At 44.9% G+C, this 17,600-nt stretch overlaps 1 protein-coding gene across 1 annotated transcript in view; it reads left to right on the forward strand.

Moving 5' to 3' along the window:
• The first annotated feature begins 427 nt into the window (after positions 1 to 427).
• LOC118591921 overlaps positions 428 to 17,600 on the forward strand; it is a 395,598-nt gene continuing 378,425 nt past the window's right edge. The window contains exons 1-2 of the mRNA XM_036200357.1: positions 428 to 725; positions 837 to 1,378. Coding sequence (XP_036056250.1) covers positions 428 to 725; positions 837 to 1,378 — 840 coding nt within the window. The remainder of the gene's footprint in view (positions 726 to 836; positions 1,379 to 17,600) is intronic.

Raw genomic sequence — 17,600 nt, forward strand, 5'->3', positions numbered from 1 at the left:
GTTCACCATCACCCATTCAAGCACCCATTTTCAAGGCTCCACCCCCAACAAGCACTTACAGCTTTTTACAGTTGCGTACACAGTACACAACTGTGTGCCCTGAGTGTCCCGAGTATGACTTGAGTAATGAAGACTTTCTGCTTTTCATACTTTGTATATAAAATCGGGGGATTTAACGCTTTTGCTAGGGTCCCTTGTTGTGGTTTCTGAAACTCTCTCTGGCTTTGGCACAGTTGGGCAGTGTTTTTCAAACCGCAGCCTGACACCATCTGCGGGAGAGTCTGGAAGTACCCAATAAAGAATCAGATGCTGAGGTCGCCCCAGACTTACCTGCAGCTCAGGATTTCTCATTTTTAAACAAGCTCCACAGGTCATGCATAGTACAATAAGTGGGAATTACAACCCTGAGCAGTAAAATTCAAGTGTCATGCCGGTCTTGTGTCTGGAGTCTCCAAGAGAAATCTTCCAGGCATGGTTCTTGGAAGAACGGGCCACACCTGTGTCACAGCGTCCAGGTTACATCCATGCCTATCTTGGGATCACCCACAAAGTCACCCACTCCCCTTTGGGGCTTATTTATGCAGGTCCCACCATCGTCAGGGGTTCACATGTGACAGCTGTGGGGTTCTTCTTTCTGGGCTTGGAATCTTCTCCTTCTCCACTGGAAGGGTGGGGCTGGCGCTGGCTGGTGGGGAGCCCTTGTGGGCAGCTTGCGTTTTGTCCTGGTAACTCGCCAAGTGTCAGCGGACCTAGACCCCCTCCTCTCCCACCTGCATTGTCACAAATCAGGCAGAGAAACTAGGGAAGTGGGTCGCCGGGGCGACTCCGGTGAACAGCCCCTCCCGCCTTCGCAACACGCTCTCAGCGGAGCTCGGGGCATCGCCTGCATCACACTGCCCAGGGGCGGGCCGGCCTGTCGCTGCGTTGCCGCGCTGTGCCCGCAGCCCTTGCCCGGGCAACCGCCGAGGGTCGTGCGCCGTTGGCCCTCCCGCCTCCCCCTTGGCGGGGCCCTTCCCTTTACTACGGCGCTGGTGACATTCAGCAGGACCGGCTAGCGCAGCCGGGCTCCCCGCGGCGCGCCGAGGCTGGGGCGCCCGCGGCTGTCTGCACCTCTCACCCGGGCACCTCCGGAGCAGCAGCCCAGAGCTCCCGGAAGGCCCGGAGACCCCGGGACGGACAGCCTTGGCGGGCGGATCCCCGCCCCCAGCCCGGGTCCAGGAGCTTCGGTCCGCCCTGCCCAGCCCAGCTCAGGCGCAGGGCGAGGACCGAGGCGGCGAGAGCCAGGGGGACCCGGCCTCCCTGCTCGTATATGGCAAAGTTTCTCGCGGCGCTCCTGGGCTGCACGCTGCCGAGCAAGGGCGCCTCTCCCATGCTGGAGGTAGGTAGAGGGTGTGTCCTGCAGGGGCTGCGGTCGGCGGTGGTGAGCACCCCTGACCCACCGCTAGGGTCCCCACCATTTGGCAAGTGCGTCTCACCTGAAGGACTTCTGGGGCGGGGCTGGGGAGGGTGGTGAGGGGGAGATGGAAGCCCGCGAGTCTGAATTCCTGGTCTCCCCAGCCCTCTCTCTGCGTGTTTGTTTTTCTCTTCCCTAGTTGACAGGTGAACACGTTTGTGAATCGCGGGTTTTGCGAATGGCCCCTTGGCTAACATGCCAGGCACATTCGAAAATGAGCTGTCTCTTGCACATCCTGCCGCTGCCTACCTACCCTGGCTTTTTTCTAAATTATTAACCGAAAGCAGTCTTTCATTTCAAAAGGTTTCCACCTTCTTGCATGCTCTCACCACTCCCTTCCCCCAACCCCAGCGAGGCGTAAACTCCTTGTAAGTTAACTCGTTTCCTCTGGTGTGAGATACACTGGGGATGGGGAGTGGGGGTGAGATGGGATTAGCCAAATCGCGCCTTCTGAAGGCAGCGACACCTAATTGCTCACACCTGCTGGTGGTGGCGGTGACCCTGCTGCAAGCATCCTTGCTTGGAGTTGGCTGGCTGGCTTGCTCATCCTCCTGGGGGAAATGGCGGCATCAGCGTTTTATATGAGACCCATCTGGGCCACTTAGTAGGGACAGTGTTGTGCTGCGTGACCCTTCACACTCCATAGATAGAACAGAGAGCCGTTTGTCTCCATCGCTCCTGCCCTCTCCTACAGACTGCCCGACAGGCAAGCCAGGACCTCTGTCGACTAGTCTTGTCTGGGTCTCAAACCCTCCTGGAAGCCTTAGCCTGCCCTGAGCGGCCTCGACCCCTCGCTGTCAGCTGTTTCCAGACCGATGGAGAAACACTCTTGAGTTTCTTGTCTTAGGCACACAGTATGTCCTTCAGCCAGGAACTCTTCCGGTTCCAAAGTCTTCCTCAGCTGCTTTGATGACCCCCTTCACCTTTGCAATCCTAAGTTTTCTTCTGAGACCATGTGGAACCATTCCCTGTGATTTTAGAGCTCAAACTGTCCAATCCATACTCTGCTATGTGACCGGGAGATCCCAACAGTGAGTGTGAGGAGGAGCTTAGGAAATGCCCGCACAGGTGAAAGCTGAAACCTAACGGATGAAGGGAAGGTTTTCCAGGCTTGCAGTGGCCTCAGCATCTTCTCCATGGCAGGTTAGGTGGCCAGGTGACTAGGAGGCCGTTCTGGAGATCCGGTGCTCTTTTAAAATTGCTGTTCCCTTTTATTTTCTCTTCACTTAGGCTGGGATTTTTGTCATCAAATTCCAGCAGCCTCCACCAAGAGGTTTGGGTGCATCCATTGCCTTTTGGGTATCTGTTCCTGCCCCGTGCTTTCCTCCGGCTAACAGGTGCCTTACCTTGATTTTTCAGAACGACAGGTTCCCAGTTATTGCAGAGAGGAGCTGACCTCCAAAACTAGCCTCTCTCACACACATTTAGATGATTACTGTTTTTAAACAAGAGTGGCTATTTTGTCCTTGAGAAGTTCCAGGGGAAAGAGATGTCATGTCCCTCAGTCCTTGGTAACTCTTTATGTCTTGCTTTGTGGTGTTCCCCACCCATCTAGAGGTAGGAACTACTTTTAGCATCTCCTGTTACCCTCTCTCTACAAAGGGTTGAGTTACTGTTGGCTGAATCAGCCAAAAATGTGTATTAGGTGTCAAATTTCACCCATGCCACTGGAGAGATTTCCTACCTTTGGGGCTGTCTGTGCCAAGGAGATGAATGGGTGCAGAAATGTGCTTTGTGGATTCCTTTCAGATGAACACTGTTGCTGCTGAATGGAAGGGTGTGATGCAGCTTACTACATCTGGGATGGAGAGAAAGTGGAAGTGAAATAAGCCTCTCTGAATATTCATTTCTTGAAAGTATTAAGGTGGTACTAAAAGAGTGTGGGTGTCATTTAATCCCCAAATACCAAATATGCTAACACTGAAGGTTCCCTTTAGTTTCGGGGTAATCTAAAGAGGAGGTGGAAACTGTCACAATAAACAGCCTTTGGTTTCACTTGGGTAAGAATGTGGCCAAGTAGGTTTGAAGATTGAATCTTCTGCCCGAGTATGAAGTCCAGGACCTCTTACAAATCTGCAGTTTGACAAAGGAGAGGTGACAGGTTGTGGTTAATAAAAAACAAAAAAAAAATCACTGGGGCAAAATGTCAATGCGATTGTAAAAGAGCCAGTGTATGCCTGCTGGCCTGCACCACCCTCAGAGGCCAAGGACAGAAGATCCAGGCACATTGCCACCAGAGCGTCTTAATGGCCATTTTGTTACCTGTCTGTGGTCTTAGTAAAATGTGGATTATTTGTAAAACAAAACAAAACCCAAATTTTGGGGAACAATTAAAAAATGTCTAGGAAAAAAGTGAAGGATTGCAAGTTGACTTCAGGACCAGCCTGGGTACTGGGCTGTTTTGGAGTGTTTATGACACACTCAGGCAGATGGTTTATAGAAACAGTGAGTTTTCTCTGTATTCTGATACCTAGAAAGGTAGGCCAGAGGCATACATACAGGTATTTCCAGTCCTAAGAGGGGACAGGGGAGTGTGCGTGTGTGTGTGTGTGTGTGTGTGTGTGTGTGTTCGTTCCTGGCATTCTTTCTGTCCCCTTTGGTTTATGACATGTTGTGACCATGCTCCCCGTGTATAGCCCAGTCTGATTTTCATTGTGCCTTAGTAAAAGAGTCCATGTTCTAAGACACGGTGGGAGAATAATTCATCCAGAGGCTGTTGCTTTTCCATCTGATGTTGCTCTCCCCCCGCCCCCCACTGCACAGTGTAGCTTCATTCTTAGTGCCCGTCATCCTTAACTAACCCAATGGACGATCTTTAAGGAGTCACCTACATTGGGAGAGCACATCTGGCTCTATACAAAAGGGATGTTCAATTCCTTCGTGGGTGTGGTCTCTAGAATTGCCATGGGTCAGATAGCATCTATATGTCCTGGGTGTCTGTCTGTCTGTCTCTACTAGTATTGCTGCCTAAGTGCAAGGACAGCTTGATTTTCATCTATGCATAATACATAGTGGCTATCTGATATCATCACATTATTATAAGGACATATTACACATGACCTCAGCTAAGCTAATAGTCTCATGACATAGATGTTATCAATCACATTTTACAGAGGAGAAAATCGAGATCATTAGAGGATATAAATAATTTACTTAAGGTCACTGACATAATGCGTGCTAAAGTGGGGATGATTTCATTATTTCAAAGTTCACTTTGTCTCATTCAACTGTGGCTACTTGGTTATTGGAGTTGGTTTAAGTGATGGTTCATATCAACTGTCAACTTGATAGGATCTAGAACCCCCTAGGACAGCTCTGGGCATATGAGGGGTGTGAGGGATTTTCTAGACTGAGTGAAGGTAGGAAGGCCCATCTTAAATATAGGCAGCGCCAGTCCGGGGGTTGCGGTCCCAGAGTGAGGAAGAAGAAGAAAAGCTGAGAGCAGCATCCCTCTCTGCTTCCCGACTGGTGAAATGTGTCCTGCTGCCGTGACTGTCTCAGCATGATGGTCTGTACCCTCAAATTGTGAGACAAAATAAACCCTCCCCAAAGTTGCTTTCCTTGAGTATTTAGACACAGCAACGGGAAGAGCAACTCACAGCTTGTTTTGGTTTTGTTGTCTCCCTTCATTCCCAGATACAGTTTTCAAAGGAAGAAAGACTCTCCTGGTCCTCACCATGTCATACCAACGTTGGTATGACATGGACTCTCACTTGCCCCCAGAGATGTCCAAAGGCGGATTGAACCCTGAGAAACTGTTTTGGGGACGACTCAAGTTCAATTGTGGTGGTCCTTTAGAGGTAGCTGCTGTTTTTCTGTCGTCTCCATTTTGGGGGAAATTTTTCATTAGCTTGTGTTCACTATGCCCTTCCTTATTTCCCCAATAACACTATGAAGTAAATGGTATAGTTATTGCTGCTTTATGAACAAGAAAACCAAGGCTCGGAGTGAGTCTATGAATTGTCCAATGTCATCCACCTACTAAAGATCTAGTCTAGGAAATAAATCCCGGGCTGTTTGCCACAGTGCTTGACAGACACTTGCATTGACTTACGTGGTTTCGTGGCCTCTGATGTTTCTCTCATCCACTCTGTCTTTTGTGTTATGTACCAAATCATGTTGCTAACAGCCCAACTCAACATGGTGATCATCCAGTTATCATAAATTCCTTTGTGGTTTATCACCCTATACGGATTCAGTGAGGCACGTGGGCTTTCTCCATAAGATGAGTACACTTTGGTGTCCTCATCCCGTCTCTCTTTCCTTCTGTATGTTCTTTGTCCTCCAGCACTTTTAATGCGCTTCCCTTTGCTGCCTGACACCTTCAGGCTGTTCCAGCACCTGAGATTTTCCTTCTCTAATCTTCATTGTTGGAGTTTCACCTGTCCTTAACACCCCAATATCATCTCCAGGTCTACTTCCTGGATAATATTCAGGTCTGTTGAACAGCGTGTGTGTGTGTGTGTGTGTGTGTGTGTGTGTGTGTGTGTGTGTGTGTGTGTGTGGTGTGTTTAGGATACTGTGGACAATTTTGAACTGTTTCAGTTATGTCTTCAGTGGGAATTACAGCGCTTAATGCAAGGAACTGAGGGTTAAATGAATTAATTCCCATAAAGTACTTAAAATGATGCTCAATCCACACAATTTATTGATATTATGGTGTGTCTCTTCAACATCAGGAATGACACACTTTCCCTTCTGTTGCACTTAGCATAATGTTTTGCATACTTTTGTATCAAATAAGTGTCTGCTCCAACTCATCTCCCAACCCTATGGGGTCATAGTTCTCTGTGCCAGTAAGTTCATATGAAGTATGTATGTATTTTCACAGGAAAGATCAGGCCTTGGTGTCTTTCTAGGCCCCTCTTTGCCCCAGAACCCACACACTTTGGGGAACCCTTGTCCCTGCCCCCTTCCTTACAGCCCCTACCTCACCAGAGATCACCTCACAGGCCAGGAACTGCAGCTGGCCAGCTCTCTGACTTCACTGCTTCAGGGGAAAGGTGCTGGGAACCATAAACTTCCCACTGCAGGTGCCCAGGTTGTGGCTGAGAGGTACACGGCGAGCATCTTCGTATTCATTGTCCATGTGTTTATCAATTCATTCAACCAGTCATTCATGCAGCATTATTAAATTCTATCTCTGTTCCAAGAACCCATGGCAGCCCTTCAGAGGGACACTCAAGCAGTTTTGACTGGAACTCACGGTGAGAAAGCTGCTTTGCTTCGCACACAGTTTTTTTTTTTTTTTTTAAACTATAACCCTGAAATTAAGTGCCAAGAACAATGGCTTTCCTCATACCGTGAGATGCACTCTGATTCTTGTGTCCCATTTCTTCCGTTCCATTAAAAGACAAACTGGTAAAGACTGACTAAATGGATTTCATGGGCTGTAACTCATAATTTGAAAGAGATTTCTATATAGGATAATGAATGATAAGATTCTACTTTTACAAAACAATTTGTATTACCCCATTATCCCTGCACTATACGTATGCATTATTGCACTATCAATAGGAGTTTCTAATGTTCTATCCTGGGAAGCCAGTCACCAGGAGTAACATTGTTCTTGAGGTAAAAATGTTTCTAGGGCTTCAAATAACTAACTCACCAAACTACGTTCGGTGTCCCCTGCTTCCCACATTGCCAAGTATTTGGGTGGAAGTTTCCGTATCTTACCCTGTGCATATTTCATGACTTTTTAAAAAAATATTTTAAACAATGTGCCCGAATTTCCGTTTATTTCTCTCCTATCAAGTGCTCATAGCAAGGCCATGCTTTGTGGATCTTTCCCATTTTGTGTTTTTGTCAGCCCCCTCCTTTCTCTAAGAAAATTCTACTGCTAGCTCTCCTGGCTCCTTCTCCCTCTCATCCCTGTTACATTAGTTTGCACGTTATAACGGATAGCTGAGCTCTTTTTTCTGTTAAAGACCCCTGTACCCTCTGACTACTTGGTCATTCCACTGGGCTTCAAGCATCTGAAAACAACAAAACAAAACAAAACAACAACAACAAACAGCCATTGGTCAGGCTGTTTCTGAAGCACAGAACTCCAACAAGCCTGGCTGTGAGTTCTGCGATTGGCCGACTGGCCGTGGGCGACTGGCCATGGGAGAGGATTTTAACTGAGAATAACAGCTCCCATTGCCACAGCTGGGCTTTCTATGAGGATCATTTGAATTCTAAGCTAATGGATACTGGGTTTGTCCCATAAATCCACAATTTGTATCTCAAGGCCAATTGAATTGCTACCAGGTCTGAGCCACTGTGTAGTCAGGGGCAACTCTCCTTACCTTTGTGTCAGCTGCTTTTAGACGCCGCATGCGGTCCTAAATGCGCACATTTTATTTATAGGAATGTTTGGTCCTATTATGATTACATCTGTCTAATGGCTTCTTGCTGAGAAACTGTTAGGTGTTTTTTTCCTTCTTCTTTGTATTTTGATAAGCAAAGGCTGGTGTTTCCTAGCTGCCAAATGGCCAGTGCTGGCGGCAAGTCCCGGGAGCGGGGGCCGAGAGCTAAACTCCTAATGCATCTTTTTGTTCAGCCCTTTATTCATTATCCTATATAGAAATCCTTCTCAAATGATGAGTTACAACCCGTGTTTGGGAGTCTCCTTGTACACTAGGGACTTCTTTACTCATCTTTGATCAAATGTAACAGGTCCAGTAGTGAGTGGCACTCATGCTAGGAAACTTTTGCCTACATATGGTTGCCTTTAGAGAAACAAAATGGCAACTTTTTTTGTTGTTGTTTTGAATTTGTGATGAATAAGGATTGTGCTTCCTACCTTTGGTGCATTTTAAATGCAGGCTATGCCTCTTTCTCCAGATGCCTGTAATTCATTAATGGTTCTTTCCAAACCTATATTTTGAAACTAAAATGGAGGCTACATCATGCCCCCTGTGCCCACCTGAAACTCAGTTCTGCTTTCCAAGTCCATGCTATATCCAGTCCCATCTAGTCTCTTCTTCTAAGTGTGCTGGGGGGTCCCATTTGTTTCTCTTTTCTCCCTTTCTTCTGTGGACAACCTGCCAGTGACGCCTGTTCATTCTCTCCTGGATTTATATCTTTAAGATTCATTCATTCATTGAGGTCATTCATTCATTGACAAACATAAACAAGGTGCAGTGGGTCGGTGGGCAATTTCACAGTGAGTCATTAATTGGTTTTCTCCTTCAAGTCTCCCCTCTCCTCAGTCCCGAAGATGTGGTGTGTATACCACAGTATATGCATACCACACTGTGTGCGTACCCCTGTGTGTACCCCAGTGTGTGCATATCTCAGTATGTGTGTACCTCAGTATGTGCTTACCCCAGTGTGAGTACCCCAGTGTGTGCTTACCCCAGTGTGTGTACCCCAGTGTGTGCATACCCCTGTGTGTGTACCCCAGTGTGTGCGTACCCCTGTGGGTACCCCAGTGTGTGCTTACCTCAGTATGTGTGTACCCCAGTGTGTGCATACCCCAGTGTGAGTACCCCAGTGTGTGTACCCCAGTGTGTACTTACCCCAGTGTGTGCTTACCTCAGTATATGTGTACCCCAGTGTGTGCTTACCCCAGTGTGTGTACCCCAGTGTGTGTACCCCAGTGTGTGCATACCCCAGTGTGTGCATACCCCAGTGTGTGCATACCCCAGTGTGAGTACCCCAGTGTGTGTACCCAGATGTGTGTGCACCCCAGTGTGGCTTACCTCAGTATGTGTGTACCCCAGTGTGTGCTTACCCCAGTGTGAGTACCCCAGTGTGTGTACCCCAGTTGTGTTACCCCAGCTGTGTGCTTACCTCAGTATATGTGTACCCCAGTGTGTGCTTACCCCAGTGTGTGTACCCCAGTGTGTGTACCCCAGTGTGTGCATACCCCAGTGTGTGCATACCCCAGTGTATACGTACCCCAGTGTGTGCATACCCCAGTGTGTGCATACCCCAGTGTGTGCATAACCCAATGTGTACCCCAGTGTGTGCTTACCCCAGTGTGTGTGTACCCCAGTGTGTGCATACCCCAGTGTGTGCACACCACTGTGCCTTCTACCCTCACTTTTCCTTTACTGCTCTAGTCCTCAGGTTCTTCTAGGCTGTTTCTAAGGTCTTCTATTGGGTGTCTCACACTGCCTAGTCCAGTAACTTTCCTGATTTTCCTTTTCCTCAGCATCCTTCCATGTCAGGTATAAATTCTTGCTTCTGTGTTTTGGTTCATGGGACCTGCTACCCTCTGATCTACCTGTGTAATTCTTCCTCTCTCTCTAACTGGACCCTCTTCAATCTTCAGAGCCACAGTAGGGAGTCAGCTCCTTATAGACTATCCCATCCATAGCAGAGAGGCTCTGAGCACACAGGCTCTCACATCTTATCTAAGTTCCTTTAATTAAATATGCCTTTGCTTTGTGTCTCCATTTTGTTTCCTATATCCACAGGATAGCAATAATATCTGTCTTATTGAGTTGTTATGAGGATTAATTAAAATAGCAGTTGATGTGTGTAACACTAACTATAATTTTTATTATAAACCTTTATGGCCTAAGTTACCTCTCTGCTTTGGTTGTTCTAGAACATAGTGTGTGTGTGTGTGTGTGTGTGTGTGTGTGTGTGTGTGTGTGTGCATGTGTATTTCTGAATCCTCCATGGTGCTGAGCAAAAAGAGGTGTTCAATCAGTGCTTATTTAATTTTGAAAAAGCCCCATATGTTGTTTGAGCAGGATCTAGGAACCAATTTATTTCTAGATATATTTAATTTTATTTCATGGAAATGTGACAGCCATGTCTTTTCGTGACTTGCCCTCCAATCTATGGGACACATATTGCAGCTAACTTAGGCTGTGGATGTATAAATGACGATAATGTACTTTTAGACATGACTGTGGCAGAGACAGAACTTGAAAAATGTGCCAATTATAAATGCCACTTAAGTGAAATTCAGCCATAGATTGCAATATAATTAAATCCAGAGTGCTTTTATTTTTCAGTTGCTTTGCAAACACACACCCTCAGTGTAACCTAAGAGGAGCAAATCCATGCAGTAAAGTCAAGGTCTTATTCATCAGACTCTTATTTTCCATGCTGTTGGTGAAGAATTCTGATCGTGATCAGCGGAAGTCGTATTAGATTACTCCAGAAGTAATTTACTCCAAAGAACACTTGCTCAGTGGGCTTCCCTATTATGTCCCCAGCAGGCCGGAGGCAGTAATGATGCCTGACTTCCCGGGAAACTTGGTGTGGTGCCAGGATGCGTGGTGGTTTGCTTTCATTGCCCACATTTGAACTTGACTGGAAGTCAGGTGAGGGTGTCTAGAGTGAGAGCAACAGAGCTTTGAACTGCAAAGAGCAGGCGGCAGGAACCCCCACGAGCTGTGGTTCCAGGAGCAGCTTGCCTGCTTGAAGAAACGCCCACCCCTCTGTCCATTTCCGTGACCGAGACATGAAAGGGTCAATATTTGATTTGTCTCACTCACAGAAGTGATGCAGGCCCCAGTGTGGTAATGCATGTGAAACTCTGTTGTGATTCATGAAGCGTTATCCAAATGTGAATTGCTATTTCTGATATTATAATGAAGAGAACAGACACCCAAGGCTCCTACTGGCCATCCCGGGCATGCAGGGACTTGCTGCCGAAGGAACTGTTAGTGGTGGTATGAATAGGGATGCTTCTGTTTGAAAGGCAGAGGAGGAAAGATGCAGCAGTTACAGTTTACAGCTGGAGCCAGGAACATCTAAATCCACTGGGTAGATGGCTAACTATACCATTGTATTTCTGAGTCAGTGCCTTGATGTGATTTAATTGTGCTGACAGCCTGAATTCCAGGCCGCCTTGAGAGCCCATGGTTTTGTCTTATGGAGATATCTTTTTCCAGAATGATGCTGCTCAGTTTGGAATGATTATAAATTCATCTACCATGATTTAGATCTCCTGGGAAGGCTGCAGGCTTGAATGGGCTCCCGACAGTCATTGGAGTTTAAATCTTACCTTAGTCGGGAGAAAGAGCTTCATTTCTTTTTAGTTTCTTACAATGTTGGATGTTATACTCCATCCAGTCAGTCCTGCTCAGGGAAGCCCATTGAAAGACACAAGCAGAGGAGGGCCAATAGCTTACCTAATCATCTCACAGACAGGCAGGGGAGCCGACTGGCCCAACACTCCATTTTCCTTTTAGAAGTGGCTCCTTCAAGTTAAATACACAAATCTAAAGATTTGGAACTAGGATCCATATATAAGACAGAACATATGTTGTCTTTCTGGGTCTGCGTTGCCTCAGTCTGTGTAGTATAAGTTTGCTAATTCCACCTATTACTTGAAAACTTCATTTGTCTTTACAGTGGAGTAGAATTCCACTGTGTATCAGGAAAGTAGGAAATGACCTTTGTGGGAGGGGCTACACTAATTTACAGGCTCACTTACAAAGTAGCATTTGCTGACCCTGGCCTTCATGTGTGGATTCAGGAACTCACATGACCCAGTTTTTCCCTAGAGGAAACACCAGGTACTTGGAAAGAACCTGATGTCCCCAAGATAGAAGTGGAGGTGGGGGGTGTTGATGCAATAGCAGAGCATGGGTATGAGAAGGTAGCTGTTTTTGCAGTCATATACACACAATTGTTCTATGCAATCCTGTTCTCTCAGTGGGCTTCAGGAAGGGTTTTGGTGAAATATACCCTCCCAAGACATTATTTTTGCCCAATGAACCTATTCTCGATGTTTATCTAAACTAAATCCCATGCATATTAAAATGTGTTGTCTAAACCTACCTAAAAGTAGCAGAGAATCTTGTGTTAGCTCTTCATCCAATAAAAGACTCATAGCTATTATATGCAAGGAGCTAAAAAAAAAATTGAATACTAAAAGAATAACTGAATAAAGACAGGCAAAAGGCAATTCTTAAAAGTTCAGCTGTCCAATATGAACATGAAAAATGCTCAGCACCTTGGCTGTCAGGGAGATGTAGATAAAAACTCCAGAGTATCCTTCTCACTCCAGTCACAAAGACTAGTATGAAGGGAATAAATGACAACAAACATGGACCAGGATTTTGTGGAACAACGGAACCCTTATACACTGTGGGTAAAATGTAGGAAAGAATGTGGGCACTGTAGAAATAAGCATGCTTGGTCCTCCAAGACTAAAAATAGAATTCCCTTAAGATCCAGCTATAGCATTCTTGGTATATACCATGAGGATTCAAAGCTGGCATACCCTAGAGATAACCGCAGACCAGTGTTTATTATGGCACTCTTTACTGTAACCAAGGTACGGCATCAGCCCACCAACAGATGAGTGGATAAAGAAAATGTGCTTTTTAGCCACAAAGAAGAGCTGGGCTCATGCTACTTGCAGGAAAATGGATAAGTCAAATTCCAAAAGCAAACCTTGTGTTTTCTTTCATTTTTCTTTATTAAGAAATTTTCTACTCACTCCACATACTATCCACAGATTCCCCCTCCTCCCACCCCCAGCCCTCTTTCCCAAGCCACCCCGCATCCCCACATCCCCCAAATTGAGGTCTCCCATGGGGAGTCAGCAGAGCCTAGCACACTGAACCTAGGCAGTTCCAAGCCCCTTCCCACTGCACCAAGTCTGTGCAAGGTGTCACACCACAGGCATATGTGTATTCTTGACCTTTAAAAACTCACTAAGATAAAAGGATGATGATTTGGAAAGTGTAAAGTAGTCAGGGAGAGGAGGGACAGGAAAGTTAATGAGAGAAAGGTGCATGTGATCCAAGTACGTTACACACACACACACACACACACACACACACACACACACGAAAATGTCACCGTGAAAGCCATTCCTTTGTAAAATTTGTGAACATCAATACAAAATAAAGGTATAAAAAGTGTTTTCTATCTTTTAGGGAAAACTAGGATAACAAGGGAGAGATCAGACATATGCAGAGCCCTGTGTAGATGAGAAGATTATACAGACAGATGGACACATGGGTATTTGCTCCTGGAAGGGCCATGAGGACAATACCATGTTATGACCAGCAGTTAAAACAAATCCAGAAATTCAAGTGGTTTTATTTCTCATCTTTTCTCTTCAGTCTCATGTGTATTTGTGTACATGAGACCATACACCCGGAGGCTTCTCAGGGGTTAGCAAACTGGCCTTGCTTTCCTTTTGAAGTTTCCCTTTTTCCTCTTCCTCCCTCCTCCTTCTCCTCCCCCCTCCTCCTGTGTGGGGAGTTTCCTGTCTAAGAATCTGCAACATAGCTGTGTGAGACTTTCATGTTTTCCCATCTCATTCTGCAAATAGAATAGAATAGAAACTGATTCCATCTTTTTACATGTATAAAGAAACAGTACATCTGATTTCACAGAAAGAAATGACTGGAAAGCTTCCAGCCAGGCCCTGGGGAAAGCCCTAAAATTATCCTCTGCCTTATGGACTGTCCAGATTGTTTGTACGTGTGGCTGGGGAGTGGGGGCAGGGACAAGGGATTTGGGAAATAAAATATTTCATGCCCAGATGCTGTGATCCATCAGATGGCTGGGTGCGACCTCCTGATGACTGTGATTTTTTAGAGGTCTGTTTGCTTGTTGCCTGGTTTGAATGTCCAAGCAGCTGGGCAGACTCTGCGGAGTCCCTGGTTAATGCAGCCCCTCTTTCTGTGCACTGGGTGGGCTTCCCTTGTGTGCAAATGCTTCCAGAATAAATATAAAAGTTTCTCTTTCCTTGCCTTTAGTTGCATCTTTGATTTTGAATTGTTTTGAGCTAGGGCAACTAAAAAATAGGTTCTCACTTAGCAGAGTTGATGGCAATAAATAATAATAATAATTCTTTAGGATTTACAAAGGCACTTTGTATTATTTTGTTAGAAACAGAAGAACTGTAGGAGGCTATTTTACTTTATTGTAGGTGTAAAAAGCCAAGCGCAGAGAATTGTAAAATAATAGTTATTGGAAAAAGCAACAATAACAATAACAACAACAACAACAACAAAACAAAACAAAAAAATATTTGGATCTAAATTGTCTAGCCAGAACAGATAATAGAAATAATTTCTTACCTTCTAAAAGCAAACGTCTTCTTTTTAAAAAGGATAATGGTTACCAGGTGTGTGTGTACGTGTGCGTGTTGGGGGCATTGCTAGGAAATAGGGAGTTTATTGGTCTAAGGGTATAAAGCTGAGGAAGATTCAGTGAAGACTATATATAGTTAATAGTAGTGTATTCTGCCTGGAATTTTAGGTGCTCTTAACACACATCTGAAAAAGGGTAACCACATGCAATGATGTATAATGTGGACATGCTAATTTTCACTGTATAAATTATGATATTAGATTATAAACCTTGAATATAAGTGATAGAGTCAAACTATAAGAAGAACCCAACAGCAAGAACCCTGATATGACAGTCTTTGAAAAAATGTGGACCAGCTCCTACCACCTTAAAACACCTACCACCAGCGGAGGGTGTGACTAAGCCATAGGAAAACATATTAGTTAAATGAAAACATTCTTAAGGGCCTTCCCATTTCTGCACATGCAGATAAATAAGTTAACAAACAACAGCACTACGGATGATATGTTTCCAGAATTATCCCAAGGCTTTGTGCCATGCCATTAGCATAAACCATGTCCTTCGTTCCAGTCACCACATCTTTTTTGGCTTCCTTTCATCATGGTTCAGGGCACCCAAGCTGGGAGCTGTAGAGAATAGTATTATTTTTTTCTCTCAAGAAAATACTTCCTGAGGTGCATCAAATTGGGGTGACTCCCCAGAACCTTAATATTGTGCTGTTTCCTGTCTTGCAGGAGGCTGAGGATATTGTAGTGGGAAAGAATAATCCAAACAGTTTATAGCTTAGTAATTTATAGATTTTGAAGCACTTTGACCAAATCCTCTTAATAGCCTTTGAAAGATTATTATTTCCATTGGAAGGATTTTGAGACTGTGGTTCAAAGTGGGGGAAACAGGCATCCTGGTATAACCAGGCAAGAAGTGTTACAGCTGGGACTCTGGTCCCAGGCTTCTACTCTTTTCTCTCAGGCAATTGTGATGCTCTCAGCAATGTGAGGAGATAGCCAAGACCCAGACATGTCACTCATCTCAAGGATAGCTTCAGCATCCAGTGAAAGCCTGGTTTCCTATTTCTACTGTCTGGGACTCTCCTTCCCTGATGGCTCTCTGGAATTTATGTTCAAATCTCTGCTCTGTTACTCATTTGCTATTTATGTGATGATAGGCAAGTTATTTCATGTTGTGACTCTTTAAAGTATCCATATATAAAGTGTAGATGGATGATGTTTATTATGAGAATTAAATAGGAAAATATGATATGGTGTTAAGTATGATGTATGCTTACAGTTAACATTAGAGGTTCTCTTTTCTTTGTATTTTGTAGTTGGTCTTGATTTACATTTTAGCTTGTTTCTTTCCAATGTCCTAATTAATTTTTTAATTACATAATTTATTTATTTTGTGGGCATGTTGGGGTTTGCACATTCCACACTGTGCACTTGGAGGTCAAAGGAGTCAGTTCTCTCTGTCCACCAGGTGGTTCCAGGGGCGTCAAACTCAGGTTCTTAGGCTTGGCAGTAAGTACCCTTCCCTGATGAGCACGTTGGCGACCCTACTAAAGTTTTATTTTTTACAAATATCACAATTTGGGGTGTGTGTGTGTGTGTGTGTGTGTGTGTGTGTGTGTGTGTGTGTGAGAGAGAGAGAGAGAGAGAGAGAGAGAGAGAGAGAGAGAGAGAGAGAGAGAGAGAGTTGAGTGGACATGGGATAAGAACGGGCAAGGAAGGGCCTCGAACACATGCTCTGTGCCTGGCCTGCATGGAAACCAAATTTATTTCACAGCACAGCAGTGACAGGCTGATTTGGTGCCCTTTCTTCTGGCAGACAAGCTGGTGTTGTCTTTCTTCCTGATATCTTGTGTCTGTCCTACACTATGGTAGGCTGATTACTCATTGAACACGTTTATGTTTATTCCAGCTGTGTGTCCCTTACATTGTCTGGGGCTGGAAAGAATACAAAGGGAACAGGACATAGTTCTCTGCTTCAAGTTTACTTGAGCAGGCTTGATTTCTAAGTATGAAAAACAGACACTCATCCTGAGCTGAGATGTGATATAAAACTGCCATGTCCTCTCTGTTCTCCCCACTCAAGACAGAGTTTCTCTGTGTAGCCCTGGCTGTTTCGGAACTCATTCAGTAGACCAGGCTGGCCTTGAACTCACAGAGATCCACTGGCCTGTGCCATCACGCCTGGTACGCCATGCCTATTCTAGGTTATATGTTTCGTGAGCCTAATTTTTTTTTCTAACATGATTCCAGGTGTAGCAACATTATCCAAAATATTTTTTTAAATGTAGATAATGTAGAAGACATAATACTTTTCCAAACTGGTGCCACACACAGATAGGATATATTGTCATGTGTACCCGACTGCTTTCCAACACATACACAAACATCTAAAACAGAAGAAAATGGGGCTATGTGTGAGCTTGCATCCAGTTGTACAACCTTTTTCAAAGGAAGGCAGTTTATTGGATTTTTCTGATTTTATTTTGCTGTGCCTCTGAAAAATTGCACTCCTTACATATAATATGCTTTCAGTGACAGCATCTTGCTTGGCTTTTGTGCAGAGTAAGTGAGGTAGGATGTGATAGGGTAGTCAATAGTGCTGGGAGTGAGTATCTGATTAGCAATATTTTCCTTTCTACGGTAATGGACATACCCCTTGTCCTTCTTACACTAAGGGTATAAATCAGCCATTTTTTAAAGGCCTCTCTCACTTGTTTCCTCCTTTAGCCTGGACCACTGTCTGTAGTGGGGCATGATTCCACATGCATAGTCCATCAAAGGGTTAATAAAATTATGCTTCAATCTTTCTGGTTTGCTGGCACTACTAAATAAAAAAAATCATTATAGTTTGTGTGCGTGTGTGTGTGTGTGTGTGTGTGTGTGTGTGTGTGTGTGCAAACCATTGATGTCCAAAGCAACTAATTAGAGTGAGAGAGAGTATAGAAAATCAATCTTTACTAACATTGACATTTCATCTAACTTAAGCAATTGATTTGCTTACATTCTTTGTGGAATCCTATGGAGATCTAAGATTATTCCAGATGAGTACATTGCAAGGTTCTAATAGGCTCTCGGTGTCGGGATGGATATTATCAGAACACTAAATCTGTGGACAGAATTGGGAAGGG

The sequence above is a fragment of the Onychomys torridus genome, chromosome 10 (genome assembly GCF_903995425.1).
Source record: "Onychomys torridus chromosome 10, mOncTor1.1, whole genome shotgun sequence".
In the NCBI taxonomy this organism is placed as follows: Eukaryota; Metazoa; Chordata; class Mammalia; order Rodentia; family Cricetidae; genus Onychomys; species Onychomys torridus.